Source organism: Colius striatus, chromosome 1 (assembly GCF_028858725.1).
Source record: "Colius striatus isolate bColStr4 chromosome 1, bColStr4.1.hap1, whole genome shotgun sequence".
NCBI lineage: Eukaryota > Metazoa > Chordata > Aves > Coliiformes > Coliidae > Colius > Colius striatus.
In genome coordinates, this window is record NC_084759.1 from 178,804,870 (window position 1) to 178,827,957 (window position 23,088).

The 23,088-nt window shown below is 37.4% G+C and overlaps 1 protein-coding gene across 2 annotated transcripts in view; it reads right to left on the reverse strand.

The window, feature by feature from the left end:
• The window catches only part of DOCK4 (dedicator of cytokinesis 4), a 242,306-nt gene that overhangs the window by 112,012 nt on the left and 107,206 nt on the right, over window positions 1-23,088 (reverse strand). For both annotated transcript variants that reach the window (XM_062017381.1, XM_062017372.1), the window contains exons 9-12: window positions 10,338-10,419; window positions 9,670-9,730; window positions 6,319-6,451; window positions 4,695-4,783 (exon numbers count right to left, since the gene is read on the reverse strand). In XM_062017381.1, coding sequence (XP_061873365.1) covers window positions 4,695-4,783; window positions 6,319-6,451; window positions 9,670-9,730; window positions 10,338-10,419 — 365 coding nt within the window. The remainder of the gene's footprint in view (window positions 1-4,694; window positions 4,784-6,318; window positions 6,452-9,669; window positions 9,731-10,337; window positions 10,420-23,088) is intronic.

The window sequence follows — 23,088 nt, forward strand, 5'->3', positions numbered from 1 at the left end:
GAATCACACTTAGGAAAATCATGTGCTACTTGGCAGGTTTTAGAGACACTTTCACTTTCCCCACGGTATAATGAATATTTCTGACTGTATATAAATTTGAACAGTTGCTGAAGGGAAGTGTGAGAAGCCAAGTGATTAGCATGCTCATCTGGGACATCAGACAGACTCAAAATCCTTTTCCAAATCAGAGTCTGAACCAAGACATTTTCTTTCTTTGAAGAATATCTCAAATACTGGAGTAAATTTCTATGATATAACCCAGTGAATATTTATGTATTCCCTGAAATAGTACAGGCACAGGAGCCACATCTCCAGCATTTTTTTTCAGCCTAGTTCCATGCAGCTAAATCTAGCTCACCCATATCCTGACAGTGCAAGTGCCCTGGGTAAATCCAGCTGCCCATTTGTTCTCAATTTTAATAACTGGTGGAAATGAAAGTTACCTTAGCTTTAGGCATCTACAAGAAGATCTTGTGCCCATGGGGGTACTTTGAAGATGATGAAGATGATGTTTAATTAGGCATTACAGTAAGAAGCATCACTGGTTAATTGTATAACTTGCTCACATTTCTAAGTGGGTAATTTTTGTGGATAAGAACCCTCAACTTCAGAGCCCAAAGGACTGCGCCAATCAGTAGACATAAAGCACTAATCCAATTACTGACATTCCTTCCATCATCATCATGTGCTGTATTAAAAAACATATGTTTCAACTTTTGAAAGAACTAGGGAAAAAAGAAAGGCGGTTCTAGGAGCAAGAATATTAAGTTGCACATGATAACTTATTAGTAAAAATCAGAAAAAAACACCCCAAGTAAACTGTAATTGTACATATGTAGCATCAGAGTAGCATTCTCTGACTTTTATTCATTATTTTATAAATTTATGCTTAATGACAAGCAGATTTGGCCTTCTTCTCTTGCCTCTTGTCCTAAAACATACTTCAAACCATTTTAAATACCAACAGGATCGCTTGTGGCACAGTAATTCTGTAGACAAATGAAGCAGCTATTATATGATCAATAACAGTTTACAAGGCACTTTGTGCATTAATGTCTGCTTTATTAAGAGAAAAGCAGCTCACATCCAGTACTATTTGTTTATTGCACTCCCAAGAAAGGTTCAGAAGTATGGTTTCACACTTATACCCAAAGAACAATATCTGCAACTATGACTCAAACTCAAACCCTACAAAGAGATGTTGACAATTGATAGCAGCGTAAGCTTTGATATAAAAGCAAGGTCTTTGGCTAGGTTTCACTATCTAAAATATACCATAAAAGGATAATGGATAATTTCACATGGTTTCAGAGAAGCAAGTAAGTATTTTCTTTATCTGCGGTACACATTACACTAATATCTGGTCCCGCATCTACAGAAATATGCTATTTTCCTTGTTACTTTTGCATTTTAAACCAAAGTGACAAGCTTCTAATTCTAAGGAAAAAGTTTTTATAGTCATCTCCACTCCAGGTATTAACTGAAATCTGTGTTGTTTAATTACAAAATCATCTAGATCTAATAGTACTTATTCTACAAATACTACAATCTCAGTATAAGAAATTTCAGTGCTACTAAACACAGCAAAGGCTGTACAGTTCAGCCTTTGATCACCTACACTAGGCAACCATGTTTCTTTCAGTAAGCTGGCACCTGACACCAACTGCAAAGACTAGTGGTGAATAGCAAGTTCGTCCACTATTACTTGCTACTCTAGTCTCTCTTAGGCTGCAAATTTATGCAGAAAACACATTCTAGCTCACACTCCAGTAGACTGTCCATAAGACTGTGTCCTTTCATTCCTGCATCATCTGAGAAGAGGAAAGGAGATGAACATCTGTCTCCTGCTGCTTTCTGGGCTTTATTAAGAAGTGACAGTAAATCATCTTTCATAGAATCACACAGGAACTAGTGTGTATATGTGGTCATCTATGAAACACAGGTGTTTCTGGTCTTGGATCTGAGAGTTGGTCACGGGAGCCTGCAATGAAGCCTTGTAAAAAACTGCAGCAGCAGAATGGCCCTGATTCCTTTTGCTTTGTAAGTGACACTATCAATTATGTTTGAGGTAGTGGGATGTAAATTGCTCAATGAGGATTTGCTAGTGTCTCAAACCCATGTCACACAAAAGAAAACAACTTCACAAGAGAATGACAATGAAGAATGGGGCCTCTTGTCAATTAAGCAAAACAGTGAGAGAAACCATCAGCATATGAACAGGGATGACACCTTTGCTCTCTGTGTGTGTCTATCCTGTAAAGGGACACGGGAAGTCAAGGTCCTCAAAATCTAATCTGAAAAAAAAAAGAGCTGGTAATTCCAGGCAGGGATATTCTGAAGATGCTGCTATCTGCAGACATGCTCCACGGTCCTCTCCTAGTTTGATCTTTTTTAGACATAAGCTGAGAATACAGTCCAAGAAGATTCTGTATTTCAGAACTGTCACAACTTGAAGTAGAAAAAGTATTTTTTTGAGGAGTGAGAGTCTGAATGCTAGATACAAATGTTATGGTCTAGCAATGGGTGTTTTAAGTTTAAGACACTGAAAGTACTATTTGAGTTTCTTTTTAGTTTTCCCCAGAAATCTGGAAGATTATCAGGGGGAGTCAACATGGATTCACCATGGGGAAATCCTGTCTAACCAGCCTGATAGCCTCATATGAGTACATAACTGGCTGGCTAGATGAGGGGAGAGCAGTGGATGGCATTTATCTTGACTTCAGCAAAGCTTTTGACACTGTGTCCCATAACATCCTCTTCAGAAAGCTCAGACAGTGTGGCTTGGCAGAGTTAATGGTGAGGTGGATCGAGAGCTGGCTGAATGACAGAACCCAGAGGGTGGTGATCAATGACACAGGATCGAGTTGGAGGACCATAACTACGTCAGTTCCCAAGTGAGAGAAAGAACCAATGTCTCCAGTAATGCAGGATTATCTCATTTTTTGGCAAATGTAAGGTGGTAGACAAGGCTAATGAGGCTTCAGAATCAGTCATGCAATGCTAATACAGAAAAAGGTAGCAAAGGAAAAATAAAAAGGAGTGTAACAACAAAATTTTCCATGAGGTGTCAGCAGAAGTATCTGAACGTATTGCTAAAATCATGCAAGTGCGTTTTCAGTCTGCTAAGCAGTTGCAGGGAAACAAATTTAATGTGTGTGATGTAAATAACCTTTTATAGTTTATCTTTTAGTTGCTCAGTACTCAAAATGACATTACTGCTCACTTCCTCTTTCCCTCTCCAGCCTTCACATGCACTATTGGAACTCTTTGCTTCCCTCCCCCAGTAGCCCTTCTCAAAATGTACCTGATCTTCAATTTGCTACTTTCATTTTCCAGCACCCTATAATCTGGAAAAAAAATTCATGTCCCATGTGCCTTTCATGTTGAATATTCACATAATTAAGAGTATATCTCCTAGGACAACTGGATATTTAACTGCAAACTCTTCTTTCATGAGAATGAAATAGCATAAGTGACATGTCAAAAGTAAGCAGGTACTGAATGGACAGTCAGAATAACCAGGAATAAGTTGTTTTTCATTAATGTGGTTAACATACTTAAGAAGTCCAACATTAAACATACTCAGTAATGTGCTGTTGTATTTTCACTACATTATTTTTGTAGTTACTGTCCAATAAGATGCACGATATACTAAACTTAAAATATATGTAAGTGTATGTGTAGATTCCATACAAGAAAATAATAGGATTAGAAATGGTAACCTATGTAACTTTGGTCTTGATAAATAACATGAGCTTTAATATCCTTCTTGATTATCCGCTAAAGACCATTGAACACACATTTTCAAGACAATCATTATGCTCGAAACCAAGTTAAAGAAGCATGAAGTCTATGACATAAAAGGAATTATAATTACAGTACAACCAGTAAAATCAATTCATATGAGATTTTTTCTGAAGTCATATTTCAACTAATTAATGTTTCACAGTGACAAAGCAATATTTGAATACAACAGACAATAGACATAGCTTCCATTTCAAGTTTGCCCCTGTATGACAGCATTCTGAAAAAGTTAACAAAAGTTATCAAAACATCCATATAGATTTAATTGGTATTTTTTAAAAAACAGCAAAAAAAAAAGAAAATTCAACTTCTCCTACAGGTCAAATTATCATCTCATAATAACAAAGGACAGTTGTCTCCCAATTCTGAAGTCTCACACCTGAATTTATTTTCATGATCATTCCTGTACCATACGGCTGACACTGGAGGATTACTGCTAAGTTCTTAGATATTGACTCTGCATCTTTCTCAGTTGGAATGCAGAGCTGTCAGTAGGAATGCAGATCACACTGTTAGCTCACAGTTCATTTTTTTCTGAGGTTTAATACACAATGTCAATGGCAAAGTTTATATTCCTGATGAAAACTTGAAGGAGAAATGTCAAGTAACACGGATCAATAATTTCATCAGCCCGACACGTGAACAGAATTCCACAGCTCCTCAGCTCACAACAGAAGTTCATGTTGATGAAAATTCAATGATTTTTTTTTTCTGGTGTGCACACAAACAGCAAGATCATACATTTTCATCTGAGTATTTTTCTCTAAATGAAATAGTCTTATTTCTTATAAATTTTCTTATAAACATTAGTCCTTCTAAAATAGAGCCACTTCATTTGGAAAAATAGGACAACCATAAGAATGCAAACAGAAACGTAGCAACTGACTCACCTGCATTGGAGCCTGTCAAGTTATAACGTGCATTCAACTTTTTAATTATATTTTCATGGATCTGGTACCAGTCACTCTCTGTGTTGCACCTGGAAAAATCATAACTTTCTTAACTATTAAATAGGAACACAAGCTCTTCATACTTGCTTCACCATATATCTCTTAAAAAAATCCCCTTTTTTTCACAAAACTAATAACACAATAGGAAGTAATAAAGCCCTATGAAACTGCCTGTCACAATGGAAAGGGTGAGTGTGCTCTTAACATTTGAGCATGGCACCATGGAAATATCTGCTTTGTGTGGCAAAGGATAAGAGAAAGATATGAGCAATTACGCTCAGGAATTCAGCCGTGACCAAGTTCATCGTGCATACAGATTTCTCTTTCAGCGCTAAGTCACACAGAAATCTAACTTGTGACACCCAAGGAGACCCAGAGCCAGTCTTAGCAGATAGAAAAATCTGTGCTATACACTTCAAAAGTTATTTAAAACACAATGTGACCTTCATGAGGTAGTCAGTGAAATTTCAGTGTATATTCCGTTCATGTGTATTTCAGTATACATTCAGAAAACAGCTGCTTTTCTGTAAGGTAAAACTGATCATGTTCTAATGATCACTTTTCATCGTTTAGATCAAGTTAGTCTTAAGCATAAAACCTGGTTTTGAGTGATATTTCTTCTTCCATTGTTTCTGTTATTTTAAAAAAACAGGCAAGGTTAAAAAGAAAATTAGACAAATCTAACTATCTATTGACCAACAGTGAACATTTATTTGACTTTGACATCCTGTGAGTCTAAAGATCCAGCCTGCATTTCCACTATCACACTAAATCTCTTTACTCTGCGGCACTGATTTCAACAGCTCTAATTCAGCACAGATGGATATATAGAGAAGAGAAAGGCTGCCTGAAAGACTTCTCTGGCTTCAAGATTTGAGTGCTAACCCTGGGAAGGATTGAACTTCCTCATGTGTACAACAATGTGTCCCAGGCTGAGGTACTTAGAATAGATCACTCCACAAAACAGTTCTTCCTATAATGTCCAAGATCAGCAGGAAGTTACATGCACTGTGTTTCTATGACAAGAAAATTGAACTTTCTTCCAATTACTATCAGTCAAAATCCACTATTTAATCAACCATTCATTTTAAAATCCAGTTTTGATGTTTCATTCTCCAGCACTAACTGCCTTTTACACTTTTGTTATTCCTATTATACAATTGCTTCATTTCACAAAATGACGCTCTGCCTGCTTTTTTTCCTGTAGTTATAAAGTACTTCCACCAGCTGCCTAGGCAGCACAAGGCATTTAAACAAGTCCTAAAAGCACTTCACGTTGCCATAAAAAGAAAGCTCCAGAAGCATTTACAAGGATGAGAAAAATCTTGAAACGTAACAAAGATGTAAAAGGATGTAACCTTTATCTTTAATATTATCCCACTTTATAAACACATCTGTAGAACTAGCTAAAATTTCCAAACTGGAAAAAAAAAAATTAGCTACTATATGTTTTTGGAACAGAAAGGAGCTATAGCTGTCTACTTGTACTGCATTTAACACCATTGCTTCTGATGAAAACTGACTCTAAGACCATTTTTAAAATTAAGAAAAAGATATTCCTTACATGTATACTTTTAAGACGAGGTCATCCTTTGAATCTCCTGCTAGTAAATCTGCAATACTGAGGACTGCACAGCCAAAGGGCCGTCTATATTGTACATTGCAGGCATTTTTCTTTTCTCCAGCTCCCATTCGTCCTGCCAAACAAAATACATATTTGATACATAAACCATGGAACTGTCTGTCTTAAAACCACAGAAGGGAGGCAGAGAGCAATCCTTCTCAGTATGGTGACAGGTCTGAGTAGACAATGCCAACTGCAGCCATTACAAATCTGGTCCATCCAGTACACAAATAGTACAGGAAGTCCACTAAATACATAGTGTATCTAGTAGCAATCTTGAAAGGTCTCAGACAGAGGTACTGCTCATCCTGTCATGACCTCCCCTCAACACTCCACTTTCTGATATTCAGTGACAGCATACTCATGACACCATCAAATTAAATTAGAGTTCAGATGTGACAAAATGTTCAACATTTGCTATCTAATAAGAATTATTTTACTGTGCTTGTTGCTACTCGTGATTCATATGAGAGGTGTTGCAACTGAGCCATTAAAATTTAGCAATTGAATAGGCAACTGGCTAGCAAAGGAATAATCAACCAGCTGCACAAAAATCAAGTGGAGATGAAACACAGGGAGGAAAGATGATAGAGGCCAGAAGAACAATTTATAAGGAAAGGAAGAAGGCAGCCAAGGAAAACAGATTTGAAATGAAATATTTTTCCTAGCCTTTTCTATTTGATTTAAACAAAATTGATCAATCTTCTCACTGTGTTCCTGGCATTTGAAACTGCCCTCTTTCTAATTATTTTATTCAATTTTGCACTGGCAGCTCTGTATCTTTTCCACCAAGTCTTAACTTCTGACAAGAAAAGCCTACGGCTGCAGCAGCTGCAGGGTAATGCTTTCTCCAAATATTCCTATGCATCACAGCTGCTATAAGAGTAATTGCTCATTTTCACACCCTGCAGCATATAAATTGTATTTTAACTTTTTAATATTTCAGTGATTCATTTATAAACTTGAATGAGAATATATTTTAAAACTGTACAATAGAAAAAAAAAATCTATTTCTTATTCTTCTTTAAAACATTTATTCTTACCAAATATTCTTACATTACATCAGAGTTTATCATATCTTTTTCCAGTCCTTGCCAATAAAAACAAAATACACTATTTTTATATTTTTGATAAAGCAGCATGAAAATGCAAGGAAAAATATTCCTCAAAGTTGTAAACTAGTGTTTACTTTGAAAAAAGTTGTTTCTGAACTCAGCATAAGTTAGAGTGACTATATTTCAACTCAGAATATATTTTTTAAAAAGTAAGAAAGTTATATTTAGTACTACATTGATGAGTCAGATGCACTTGATCCCCTTTAACCAAATTAGCGGTAGATGTTGGTACAGGCTTCAAAGGAGTTAAAGGCCTGAATCATAGCTGGGCCACTAATTCCTCTAGGAAACCCACAAAGGAGAACATTCATTATGTGATTAGCACATGAATACCAGGTGATCTTTTTCAAGATTTATTTATCAAGGAACAGAGAAGGTTGTGCGTACAAGCTATCCACTTTATCTCATTAAATATGACAGCCTTCTATGAGCTCTCCCCTTGAGCTGGGACACCTCTCAAGGCTGCTCTTTGCAACCACAGAGACAGTTTACAAAGAAAACAATGTATTTAAGAGCCAGAAGCAGACCCGAAGATTATTGTTTCACATCAATACAGCCCAGAGGATAACTTCTTAAATAAACACCTAACACAAACATATAAATTTCTTCTTTTCTGCTTTGTTCTAGAGGAATCAATCATTGTTTATAGCATCAGGCATTAAAATTATTAGATTTTCTCAACTTGACTCTCTCCTCTTTTTAAAGGGGTCAGGCAGAAGCAAAATATATCTCAAGAATTTCAGATATTGTACTGGTTTTGTCTAGGCCAGGTTTTGGTAGTGGGGGGTCTACTGAGATGGCATTTTTAAATAAAGCAAGAAGCCTCCCCTGTAGCTGATAGGGTCATTGCTAGTCAGTTCTAAGATGGACCTGACACTGCCCAAGGCCTGGCCAATTAGTGACTGAGGTAATGCCTCTGTGAATAATGTATTTGAGAAGGGGAAGAAGTTGCTGCGCAGTTGCTAAACGGCAGCAGCAGCAGAAGGGAGTGCGAATGTGAAAACATCTCTACAGACACCAAGGTCAGTGGAGAAGGAGGGGGAGGAGGGTGCTTAGGTCCTGGAAGAAAGACTCCCCTGTGACCTGTGGTGAGGACCATGCTGAGGCAGCTGTGCCTCTGCAGTTCATGGAGGCCACTGGGGAGCAGAGACCTACTTGCAGCCTGGGGAGGACACCAGAGCAGATGGATGCCTGTAGGAGGCTGTGACTGTGGGAAACCCATGTTCGAGCAAGTTCCTGGCAGGACCTGGGAGTTCATGGGAAAGGGGCGTACAAGACAGTGAGTAGCTTTGCTGTCAGGACTTGAGGTCCTTTAAGAGATTCATGTTGGAGCAGTCGGTACCTGAAGGACTGTTCTCCCCATGGATGACCCACACTGGGGCAGAGTGTGAAGAGCTGCCCCATGGGAGGCCCCATGCCAGAGCAGCTCATGAAGAACCGTAGCCCTTGGGAAGGACACATGTTAAAGAAGTTTGAGGAGAACCATCTCCCATGTGAGAGACTCCACGTTGTAGCTGTGGGAAGTGTGAGGAGGCCTCCCCCTGAGAAAAAGCAGCAGCAAAGTCCATCTGTAATGACCTGACTCCTATCCCCCGTCCTTCTGCCCCACTATGGGGGAAGGAAGGAAAGTCCTAGGAAAGAAGGAGGGTGGGGAGAGGTGTTTTAAGATTCAATTTTATTTATCATCTCCCTGCTCTGTTTTGATTGTTCATTAACAAATCAAACCATTTCTCTCCAAGTTAGGTCTGTTTTGTCCATGACACTAATTGCTGAGTGATCTCCCTGTCCTTATCTTGACACACAAACCTCTTATTATATTTTTCTATCTCCTGTCAAGTTTAGGAGAGGGAGGTATAGAATGACTTGGTGGGTATCTGGTATCTCATACTAATTAGACAGGTTAAATTTCCAGGAAAGTTTTTCTAAAAGGATGTCTGAAATTACTCCTTGGAACAAGAATGGACTCCACAGTGTCAACTCCATCATCTTAACACAGTTTGGTTTTGACACTTCCATTTTGTTTTGTGATAGAAACAAAATATCCTGAATCTAAAGTCAGTAAGTAATACAGATGAAAAATAACATAAAATAATTCCAGAGCTGACCCTGAGCAGTATTCTTTACTATCATATGTCTAACAAATGTAACATTTCTACTCACAGATGATTATACCTACCTATTCGGATAATGTGCACAGTGATATAGATGTCCTTCCTGAGTTCACTGCTACCCAAGTCCTGCACAAGATCAGAACCTCATTATTTCTAACTCCTGATTAAAATGAGATATTTAAAGACATCTTTACACATTGCTTTCACTGCCAGTGAAAGTGAAAAATGAACTGTGAGTTCATTCATAGAGCATAAATTATCCTTTTAATCCTTCAAATTGGCGGTTGTGCACTCAAAATGACTGTCCTAAAATATCATGAGTTAGAATATACTGTAAAGCAGCAAAATCAGTGGGAAGACACAAGAGACTCACTGTGTGCCTTGAACAGCAGTGATGCTTTTGTGCAATTCCAAATATTCTGCAAGTACAGAATGCTGTACAAACAATCTTTTGGGTGCAAAAAGCACAAACAGGAAAACTAACTGCTCCTTTTTGCAGGGAGACAGATTGGTAAATGTGCCCATGGGCAAGTTTAGATGAGTGGCAACAAATTGATAGAAAATATTCAGGTTGATAGTTGAGGAATACGCTTCAATCAGCCTTTAGAGTTGATGTTCATAATATCATCCACATCCAATCCACGTTACAATCCAATGTAAGTAAATAACAATTTCATCCAACTTCTGTTTTCAGTGCTCAACATGACAGAGATTGAGACTAGGAAAAACTCACCACAAAGAGAGAACAGTGTCTTTCAGGCCTTTCTGGGCATTTTGGCAAACCATTTCTATTCAGTCTTAAAAAAAATCTTTCACTGTAAGGAAACAAATATGACAGAATTAGATCTCATTTTGTTCTTATTTCCAGACACAACTGTCCTCAAGATACAAAAGAATTAAATAATTTGTTTCTAGAAGTCTCATCTATAGAGACTAAGGAAGGGTGGTGATTTATTTAATCATCTAACAAAATTTCTAAAAAATTGATACAAAATAGAAAATTGACTGTTATTTGGAAGAATTATATTGCATCTCCTAGTACAGAGAGAAATAAACAATGAAATCCATTTATCCGAGAACCAAAATTACATGTATAGTATGTTGGTATTGGTTCTTTCTAAACAAATGTCAACATAGCCATGCTTGTATTCAACCAAAATCCTTTTCTGTAGATAGGACAATGATTCCAGGGCACATTTTTCCTACTTAACCATCAAAATATCTCACTAGATTACACTGATTTTATCAGTCTTACTTGTAAGAGTCTTGAAAGTTCCAGTGGGGCAAATCTGATTTTCAGATTTCTGTTTTGCAATCTACTAGGGGGTGTTAAATGCTGCAGCTGATGTAAGTACTAATGTTAGTAGGCAGATGCAGACAATCCTTATTCCAGTATAGAAGAGGACATAAGACTCCACTGAATCTTTCTGAAACATTCTTACGTGATAGTAGGTCCATTATGAATAATTTCTGAGTAAACTTGGAAATCAGTACATGGGAAGTTCATGAAAAAAGCAAACTTTCCATGGTTTGGATAATTTTCCCCAGGATACAGCCTCATAGGAAACTTAACAATCATATTTCTGCAGAGAGAGACGTGGAAGAAAAGCAAGTCTAAAGTGTTATATGTTTCTCTTCAGCTTCTCATGCTCAGATTGACAGAAATTTGAGTCTGGGTGCCATGTAATGCTCAAATCACAAAAAAAAACTTCCAAAGTGTACCTAGGTTTTTCTCTCAGCTGTATTTTCATCTCCTGCTTATCCCAGAGGCTAATCATGTTTTAACGTCCTCTATACCATCCTCAGCTTTTCAAAATGCAGCTGGAAAATCACTATGAATATATTGGGTAAGATCCAACTCAATAGAGACTAATTAAATCTTTATTGCAACAGTATTTGCCTTGTAGAAAATCTGCATTGATCATTCCCAGAGACAGAGTCATTCACATTGAAAGGGGACCTCAAAAGGCCTCTATATCCACCCTCATACTCAAAGCAGGGTTGGCTATAAGGTCAGATTATCATGGTCTTGAAAACCTTCAGCTATGGAGACCACACAGCTACTCTGGAAAACCCATTCCAGTGTCTGACTGTCCTCATTTTTTAATTTATATTCAGCTGGACTTGTTTCAATTTATATTCCTTGGCTCTCTTTATCCCACCATGTAGAACTGATGTTATTGATCTTCTTGTAGGTACAGTCAGGTGACTTAGTTCTGCCCAAAACTGCTTCTCCTTGAGCTTGAACAAGCCTTGCTGCCTCAGCCTTCCTTCCTGCCCACAACCAACATGAGGCTCTCTGCTGAGCTCACTTCAGTTCACTAATACTGGTCTTGTACTCAAGGCCCCCAAATTGGCATGGTCTAACCAACACTAAGCAGAGGACAATCCCTTCCCCTAAGCAACTGGCTATATTCTTGTTGACACAGCCCAGGACGCTGCTACACTCAGGAGCACGTTTCTTAGGAGCTATCTGGAGAATACTTTATTATTTTATGTGCCAGTTTTTCAGGCTGGACATACACTCAGACTTTTTTACTGTGATTATTTGAAAACACTTGTGCAATTGTCAACTTTTTTTTATCAGACACCATAAAAGGTGGAACCTAAGAATAGCAGAGTTGAACTCAAATAACTCCAAGTGCATGAAAATGCTATTTTCTCAGAAACATTCATGTTTTTCTACAGCCAGCTTCTGCAGCTTAGGTCTCCATGGAAACTTTAAAATTGAATTTTAAAGAGTGTTTATATGAGTATATTTTACAGAGAAACAGGTTGGCATGTTGCTATTGCTTTAAAAATGGTGTTTCAAAATAATTCTGCCCTTTTATTTAGATTTAATTTATTTGCAGTATTGGAAAATAGAGTTTAAAAAGTGCAGAGTTTTGTTTACAAGTCTCCTCAAAAGTTGCTGTACATTGAGCAAAAATTATTATTTATATTACCAAAACAGCTAAAGCTTCACGACCCCATTATATTGGGCATCATGTAAAACTGCATAAAAAAGAAAAAAAGATTAAAAGATGTAACAACACAGCCTTTGTGCACTGGAGCGTGCAGTACATTGGTATGCACCAAAAGAAATCTGGCCAACAGAAGATGATTCAGAACTTCACCACCTTATCTTCAGTATGTAGAACTATTTTAAAGTAATACATATTTCACTACATTTTTTTCTTCCTTTAAATCAACCACTAGACATGTAGGTCCAAAGAAAAATACCATTCAACAAGAAACTGTCTTGCTGTGGATAAGCTATCTTCCTAGTTTACCTATGAACTGGCAGATACTGTATCTAACTGGGAGCGTATTGTACATCTATTGAAGCTCACATTTTGCAGAAACAAAGGCACATCTTTTGAAAGCTTCCTACTCACTATCCATTACAATATGAAATTTTCAAGCTCTGCTTATACTCACAGACCATGAGATTATGATTCACAACACAATTAAAAGCCAAGGATTTTTGTCATGCCACAAAGAAAAGCACTGATTGCAACAGACATTTAATGGTTATGCCCATCTAGTTTCCTCATCTGATTTTGAAATTTTGTTTTACTGAAGCATAGGACCCAGCATTGACAAAAGCAAACTGAAAACAACAAATGAAAGAAAATACATCTTAATCCTTCAGAGCCTTAATACTTTCTTGGGTGTTTTTTTCTTGAAGCATATCACAGTACCAGTTAACAACTCAGGTTAGAACTGTTATCTTTGAGCATTACCAGCGAGCAAACGCAAGCGGTCTGACTTCAGAAAAAAATGGCAATGTTGTACCTGAGTACAGAGAGCCTGTGCATTTTTCGACCATTTCAAAGGATTTCTATAGAGATGAACAGGTAAGAAAACAGTTGAGGAAAATAAACAGCCTTCCTAAATCAAAATAAAGACAGTGTTCTCAAGATATGAAAGCTTGCCTTCAAACAGCAACAAAAACTCCAGAGGGTTAAATCTAGGGCTTGTATCTTATTGCACGGCAGTTTTCTCAGCAGTCAGTTACACATCTATATGCAGCAAATGCACAGCAGTACCCAAAAGTAGAAATACCTTTCCTTTGTATTAAGATGATTCGATTCTATTTAGACTGCAATGAATTTTTTATGAACATCAATCTCACCACTTACACATGCTGTACATACTTAAACTCTGCTGTCTTCCCACTGAAAATTAGGAAATAACTAACGCAGGAGAGATTAGTTTAAGAAGGTCAGCAAGGGATTTTTGTACTGTAACTTCCCATGTATTAGCAAAGTAACAATGTGTTCCAAATCTGCAGCTTAACACACGCATTTAAGAGAAATGCAGCCACAAACTGTTCTATTTTCATAAGTGACCCCTGTTTCCTAGTATTAGCAGGAAAACATTACCAGTCACGTTACCAGTCTAGACAGATTGCTTGTTCTATGATTTATAAGCACACTATCAAAAAAAGAACCAGTCAGATTTATACCACGTGGCATATTCTGGTGGTAAAGCTATGCCATCAAATAGTCACAGTTCTCTGTATAGCTTTACATTCAGACATCTTTGTAACTGCCACTTAAATACAGGTTACAGTCATTTCCTACAGCAAATATAACTGACAATAAGAGAATTCTGCCACATAATTGACCAGCTCAAGTCTGTCACATTCTAGAACACCATTCATGGACATTCACTATGAACTTGAATCTGAATTGACTTCATTTACAGCTAAAGGCTCATTAACTTCATAAATACGAGATGAAAAATGTTACCCTCATACGTTGTGGTGAAATGCAGACGAATGTGGTAGAACGTGTCCTAAGTTACTGAAGATAATAAAGCCTTGAAGCATATTGTTAAACAGAGAAAAACTTAATGATAAATGTGCCAACATGACTTAGCAGCACAAACTGTTCTGCAGAAAGTCTGCCCCTCTATTTTATATTCAACACATTCACAAAAACCATACCCCAATTTCTATCTTTAAAATAAGTATCAATGAGCAAAGAGGGAGAGAAAAGCAAGAATAAAGACTTTAATATTTTGGCCAATTTCAGACAAAGATCAAAGCACTAACACAAATGAAAATAAATCAATATTATGATTTATTAATATTACAATGTTATATTGAAGCTTAATTTCATGTGTCCTAGCCATGCTGACAATACAGAGGAGGAAAACAGTTTTATGCTGTGGAGTTCAGTTTCCCTTGGTTAGCTGTACAGTTAATATGGAAAAAAGGAAAAGGGAAAGCAGAAGGGCAGATGGGAGACAGAGAAACAGACAGACATAGCTAAATCAAGCACCTGCTCTCACCTTCTAGATTGTTATTCACAGAAGACAGCCTTGGGAAACTTGTTTTAATGAACACACTTGACATTATGTTAGATATTTGCACCTGTATTTTGAACTGGAAGGTGGTATCACACATTTCTTGATAAAAGAAGCAGTAATTCTAAATTATTTCTTGTGAGGTACTGGGAGCCAGAGGAAGACAATACAGTTTTAAAAGACAAGCAGCATACTGAAATCTATCAGCAGGTATTTACAACTACAGAAAAAACATACACCAGAAGCTGGAGCTCTCACTAATAGCGAGCTTAGTCTGCCACCAGGGATAAATATTTTGCAGAATGGCGTTATCAGTGCACAGACCTACAGATCCTTTAAGCTGAATTACAGTCTTGATTATTATCCTAGCCACTGTTGGAGGTAGTAGCATGGATACAAGCAGATTTGCAGCATTTTTCCCCAAGGATGGAAATTAAACTTGAAGAGAGCAGGAGGAAGTGGTAAAAATGAAGGAAAACAACAGCATTTAAGAAAATTGCCTTCCCTCCAACAACACCTGGGTTCCTATGTATTCATCACCATTTAGGGGTTTAAAACTGCAAGTCTGTATTTTTTGTGCTGATCCTAACATACCTTTTGCTAGTATGGTAGCTAGTGTAACTGCAATGTGTTCTCAGTAAAGATGATCTGTAAATCCACCAGAATACTACTGGTGTTGAATGTATCTCATCATTGCCTAAACTTGTCACAAATAGTCATGGCTGGTGCATATACCTCTATTGTAACACTGCATTCATTTTCTAATGTAAATGTTAAGCTCAACGATCTACATGACAGGTCACCTCCTACAGAGCTTTCATCATTGTAATTAATACCAATTATTTCTCCTGTTACTCTTCAATTTCTACAATATAAACAGCATTGTATGCATTATTTGTTAATGCATATGCAAGACCTAATTGATACTACAGGTTCCTCTTGTTTGGGTTGGTTTGGCTGCTTTAAGAAAAGCATCTGTCTACACAAGACCAGATTGAAGATGGCACCAAAGATGACACCAAACTGGGAGGACCGGCTGATTCCCCAGAAGGCTGTGCTGCCATTCAGTGGGATCTCAATTGGCTTGAGAGTTGGGCAGAGGAACTTCATGAGGTTCAACAAGGACAAGTGCAGAGTCCCACATCTGGGAAGCAACAACCAGATGCATCAGTACAGGCTGAGGACTGACCTGCCGGAGAGCAGCTCTGCAGAGAGAGACCTGGGTGTCCTGGTTGATAATAAACTGAACATGAGCCAGCAATGTGCCCTCATAGTCAAGAAGGCCAATGGCATCCTGGGATGCATCAAGAAGAGTGTGGCCAGCAGGTCAAGGGAGATTCTGCTCATCCTCTACTCTGCCCTGGTGAGGCCTCATCTGGAGTCCTGTGTCCAGTTCTGGGCTTCCCAGCTCAAGAGGGACAGAGAACTTCTGTACAGAGTCCAGCATAGGGCCACCAAGATGATCAGGGGTATGGAACATCTTTCATATGAGGAAAGGCTGCAGGAACTGGGGCTGTTTAGTCTGGAAAAGGGGAGACTGAGGAGGAAGCTTATTAATGTTTACAAATATCTAAATGGTAGATGTCAGGAGGTTTAGGGTATCCCTTTTTCCCACTGTATCTAGCAACAGGACAAGGGGTAATGGGATGAAGCTGGAACACAAAAAGTTCCATTTAAACATATGAAAAAACTATTTTACTGTGAGGGCGATGGAGCCCTGGCACAGGCTGCCCAGAGGGGTTGTGGAGTCTCCTTCCTTGGAGGTCTTTAAGACCTGCCTGGACACGTTCTATGAGACCTGATCTAGGTGGACCTGCTTCTGAATGGGAGTTGGAGTAGATGATCTCTAAAGGTCCCTTCTAACCCCTACCATTCTATGATACTATGTATATAAGCTATCACAATAAATCCAGCCACACAAGTAGAAGATATTTGAGAAAGAACCTTTAAACAGTATATAGATAGGTACACTTGTTTCACTGAATATAAATATTCATGATAGAAACTGAGCCAAGTATGAAATACAACTAATTTCTAATGCACTTTCACACCTCAAAATAACACATCTGTACTCATTGACTTGAGGGCACCTGAAAGATATGATTCAAAACAGGCTCTGTCTCCTCATAAAATAAAAAACCAAACCTTTATCAAAAGCATTTCCTTGCTAGTCTACACTTATGCCATTTTTAAGAAAGTCATTTCTACTAAATTTACCTCACTTATCCACAAAGGTAGTGATTTTGCTGCAAAGTCACATGAAGCAGTTTCTGTACAACTGCTGAATAGCATAATCTGGGCAGTCAGGCCAATGAAAATACACTTGCTGAAATGCCAGCTCCTCTGGAAATACTTGGAACACTACTCTGAAGTAAAATGTTATTCTCTTGCAATTCAAGAATGGTCAGTATTTAACGAGTAATTTATCATAAATGTCTCATTAATATCAGTAAATTACACAGTATTGCACAAAGCAGATTTGTAAAAAGAAGTATTATTAAAACATCTAGAAACTTTTAAAGCCAGGACAAAATTTTTGATCACCTGGCAATGAAGAGCAATATAAATCTATAGAAAAGACATTTGTTACAGAAACTGCCACAAGGCAAAGACATTTGGCAAGAGGATACAACTGTGCCAAACGTTCCGTTCATACACATTCTTCCTGCTATATAAACCATATGTGCTTATACTATTATTATTGATCATGTAAAACTGAGGTTCCAAAAAAAGTTAATTCCTTATGAGGGAAAGAAAATATGATTTTGTTATTAATATTTAGATATTAATAGGTACAAGAGAGAAAGAGGACACATCTATAGAAATCTGTGTAAGATGCCAATACACTGATTTTTAAATTTCTCATTGTACCTGTGAGTTTCTAAGTGCAGAACAGTTTACAGGTCAAAAACAGACTCAGGGTTTGTTTGGTTTTGGGGATGTTTTGTTGTTATTGGTTTGTTTTTTTTGTTTTGAAAAAAAAGTGTTTTTCCTCATGCCATAAGATAAGTAGCCAGATTTCTCATGAAGTAGCTAAGAGGCTCAAGTTCCAATGTTTGATTAATGAATGTTATGTACTTTATGTGTCAGGCCATTAGTTAAGAGTGAGTCGTTTTTTACTCTACTTTCAGAACTGTTTTGCTTGGTACAACACCAAATGAAAATGTACTTAATAGGGCAGACTGACTGACTTGGACAGCACTCTAGTGTTCTTACCTCTGATCTGAGAGAACTCCACAGGAGGCAGTTCAAGCCAGTGTTCTCAAGCAAAATGTATTATTCACTCAAGGCATATCCCTTCACCTTTCCAGTCTTACTGGGACCAAGAAACAACTTTTTTTCTGATGATCTCTGACAACTCCTACTCCAGAATTTTTCACTGTCTAGAACTCAAGCAGAGGAGAAGCCCTATGACTTTTACTACTTTACTTCTCCTGCCAAGAAAAGAGTATATATGTCCTGACTATATTCCTGTACATAGGAATAATTCTGCTCACAATGAATAACTGCAAAAAATAAGGAATATTTTCTGAGGAGAAGCTTTGGAAATTTCTGGAACTTCAGCCTCCTCTTATAAGCTGCTTTTTACAACTCTGTATTTACTTCCAACTACAGTCCCATCAAATACATTCTCACGCACAAGGGCAAACTACAATGTCTTCATTTAAACAAAGCAAATAAATAATTAAGCCATTTTATATATTAAGTGTGTATATAAAAATCAATATAAAGTATGATTTAAAAAAAAATTAATTGGCAACCATATTAAAAAATGTACATATGAAGTTACCCACTGGAAGAGGTATTTTTATTCCAAATGCATAAGGATTGTTAATAGAGAAGTGACTGCTGTCATGCCAAAGTCACCTTTGCATTTCCTTTGAGGTGTTTCAATCCTTCTACTAAAGTAAGGACTATTTCCCGAACAAGCAGGAAGTAAATAAAAGGAGGTTGGTTTGGTTTTATCTTGTTTCTGAGGAGGGAAAAAAATGGCTAAACTAGAATTGAAAACTCTTCAAAGAGTCTGTTAGCCGGAAAACTGCTTCATCTCTCCTCCGTCTATGAGATATCAATATATATGTAGCACATTTTTATACTGTGCGAGATGAGGTATTTTTGTGCACACTGCACAGGAAAATGAAAATAACACTGAACTACCCTATGCTGTAATTTACCAGAAGAGAAGATTATGTTTTTGTGGAAATTCTCTAAAAGAAAAGTAGTCCAGAGTTACCTCATTGCTTCCAGATCCCACAGATTGTTTGCTCTACCAGAAACTCTGTTATCTCCTTCAGCATAAAACCTTGCACTGCATAGCAGGCAAATTTGCATGGAGAAAGTCAGGACCTATGAATAATATGGCAGTATCTGAGTAATATTTGCTATGGAACAGTATTAACAAAGTGAAGGTCACATCCATTTAAAAAAATAGTATTTTAAGGAGAAAAGGCAGAGTAGCCTATCACCTAATGATAGATTGAAAATTATATGGAGAACCAAAACTGCATATGGTATAGCATTGTACTGAGGACATTGTCATGTGGTCAGGGAAGGTGATCCTTCTTCCCTCTATTCAGCGCTGGTTATGCTACATCTGGAGTTCTGTGTCCCATTCTGGGCTCCCCAGTACAAGATAGACAATAACATACTGAAGACAGTGAAAGAAGGGTCGTGAAGATGATTAAGGACAGGAGTTAAAGACTGACAGCACTGGGACTGTTCAGCCTGGAGAAGGCTCAGAGGGGATCTTATTTATATATATAAATATCTGAAGGGAAGTTTCATAGAGGAAGCCCGGCTCTTTTGACTGGTGCCCAGTGAGAGGACAAGAGGCAATGGACACAAACTGGAGGACAGGAGGTTCCCCCTGAGCATTAAGAAACAATTTCCTTACAGTGAGGGTGTTTGAGCATTGGCACAGGTTGCTCAAGGAGATGGCAGAGTCTCCATCCTCAGAGAGATTTAAGCCATATTGACATGGCAACCAGCTCCAGGGTGGTTAAATTAGATGATTTCTGGAGTTCCCTTCCCACTTCACCTGTTCTGTAACTTTGTGATTACATGTGAGTACCACAGAAAGGCATCATGGATAGACAGCTGAGTCATTTGAGTCTTTAAAGAAATACAGTTTTTTACACACTCTTCTCCATCTTCTACCTCTGCGAGTTAATACTTGTCATATTACAACACTTCATCACTTGTCTTTATTTGCCCTGAAGTTCCAAGTTACTAGAATCAATGACTGTTTCGCACAACACGTGATACATTTTTCATTAGTCAGAAGGCCATCTATACAGGATTCTTCTCCTGTACTTTTCTAATAACTTATGTAGCCTTGCACTGAGTACACAAGCCACAGCTTTACTAATACAATCTCCATGTGGTCCAATGTTCAACATTGTTCAGAAGTGACAAAGAATTTAACTGTTCAACCCTTCTGTACTGAAGGTGCCTGATGTCTGGAGCACTGATCCTAAGTAAATTAGATATTGGAATTCAAGTGTAATCTACTTAGATGCTTAAAGTAATATTGAATCTTTTGAGCTCCTGCTCAAGAGAAGTCACAGGGAAATCTTAGAAGATAGACATCTTGAGGTCTCAGTAGTGAGCCTTCTGGGTAATGGAAGTGTATTATCAGCTTGATTCAAGAGGTATCCAAGCCCTTCATTGGTGTTAACAACTGACAATAGTTAACTGTGTAAACTTTAGAGGGATGATTAAATGTCAGTTCTTTGAACAGTGGTAGAACAGACAAGACCTCAGGTTTGAAGATGCTGACAGGGGCGGAAAAAAAAAAAAGTCTTTAAATACTCTCTTACTATACCAAAATCCTTTGATGTCTTCACAAGGGAGGAGGGAAATATTTGTTTTTTAAAGGAAGAAAAATTAACATTATGAGTTTTTTGGGAGAGGGACAAAAACTAAAATCCAAAAAACCCATCCAAAACAAAAACAGTTAGAACAGAAAAGTGTAAATACATTGACTAATAAAATCCGTCTTTTCGCTTTTGAGAAGTGAATTAACTGATTTCAAGTAACAGAAGAACTGAAAGAAGAAAGGCACAAAACCACTGATGACGTGTATAAATGCCACTAAAAAGGTGAGATTGAGAGTACAACAAAGGAACAATAATCTTCTTATTCCTCGATATGGTCTGGAGTTTACACAATCATTAAGTATATAACCAAAGCTCACAAAACAGAAAATGCAGTTTGCTTTCATTGGCCTTGGATAAACAACCTTTTCCTCTCTGTGCTACTGAAGAATCTGTGCTCATTTGAGGGCAGTATGATAGTTACAAACAAGGTTGTTCAAGGTGATAGGAAAAGGAGGATTAGCGTGCCAACTTATCTCTGCTCCTCACACAGATGGGGCCAGAGGCATCAATCATTTGTGATAAGGCACTCATATCATATTGACGCAGACACAAAGCGCGTAACAATGAAAGAAAATCTTACCGCACTCCATCTTTCTGAAGTGCTGCCCTGAAATTATCCTATTAATAGTACTGCTGTTTGGAAAAAAACCCCATAACATTAAGAAAGGGGTTTACAAAACATACTGCTACACAAGAACTGTATGCCATATCACAGATTTAAGAAAAAGCATTTCTACAGCAGTATGTTGGCATAACATAGAGGCACTAACTCTACATAAATATAAAGGTCAGCAAAGCAACTGGGACTTTAAGCAGGAGACGATGCAGCATTCTTGTTTCCTCATCAATGCCAAGGAAAAGGGTTTGCAGGCCAAACTGAACAATGCAGGCAGCAGGCTAAATACCCTCTGTTCCCTTTTTCTTTATACACCACCAAGGGTTGTTGGTGTTTACAAAATCCAAACAAACGCAGGCAAGACCTCTGGATAGCAATGTGATACAAATATCAATATGGTCTTAGAGTATCTACACTTGAAAGGTAGGTATTTCACAGGACACTAGGGTATTTGAGTTTTTGAACACAGTCATCTGGTAAATATTTTCTTTGGAGTTTTGTTGTCTTTTTTGTAATAGCAGAATATTCTTGCAACAAGAAATAAAGTTAACAGAGTCTCAGTGAATAACGTACATTGTCTGAAAAACAGCTAAGCTGTTACTTTGTCTCTTGCTACTTGTTAAACGGATTCTATTAAGAGCTGCTAAGTGAGATTTTCCAGGATCTGATTAAAAAAAAAAAATCAATATATTTTTTATTAAAGGTTTGGTGTTCTTAGAGCTCCAGTATAAATGGGCTCTCTGGCTACACTAAGGTCATCACTGGTGAAACAAACTGCTGTTTTGGGTAAACGATATTAGTACATCTAGGGTAAGGCACATACTATCATTAAATGTCTTATTTCGCCAAAATCTGCCAGGACAAACCTGGTAACAGTGTAATCTGTTGATGTAAATAGTATTGGCTTTTTAAGTGTGATCTAACTGCAGAAAGGGACGCTCATTTCATTAAATTTTGTGTTGTTAAGAGAAAAAGACATCCTCCAAGCAAACAATCCTCACAACACTCTTCGTGACCCTAAATGTTGTGAATCTAAGCATCTTCACACGTTCCAAGTTTACAGAAGTTACTGATAATTACTTAGAAACAGAAAAATGTAAAAAAACTTCATAAATCTCCTAAATGATAACACGTTAAAATAGATTTATAAAGCAGTTAATAAAGTGCATTAGAAAGAAGGATTCTTGCACTTTGCTGAATGTTGAAAATACAGTTTTTCTTCAGAGCTCTAATGATGTCCCATGTTTTACCTTAAGTTTAAATGTGGCTATTTTCTCCTAAGTGCATCTCTCACTAAATAAACTGCATTCAGATGCCAAAAATAATTTTTAATTCTTAAATTCTTTTTTAATGCAATTTAATGCAATTTTTTTAATGCAATTAATGGCTAAAAAAAATCAATTAACTCCCAAAGTACAAAAATAACATACATTATAAGTCTAGAAACAGACTAAGATGTTGTACAACTCTAAGTAGGCAGTGAAAGTTCAGCGGTGGTGAGGAAAATGAGACTAAACTGAAAGATAAAAAACCTCGAAGGAAGATGTAATTATGGACTTCTTTAATTTTCCAAATAAAGTAACAACGGTACTCTATAACTGTGTATGCTAAAAATTTTGCCTTACTAGATTCATAACAGTTCTACAAATTGAAGTGTCATCAAGATAGCATTTTACTTTCTTAAAGAACAAAAA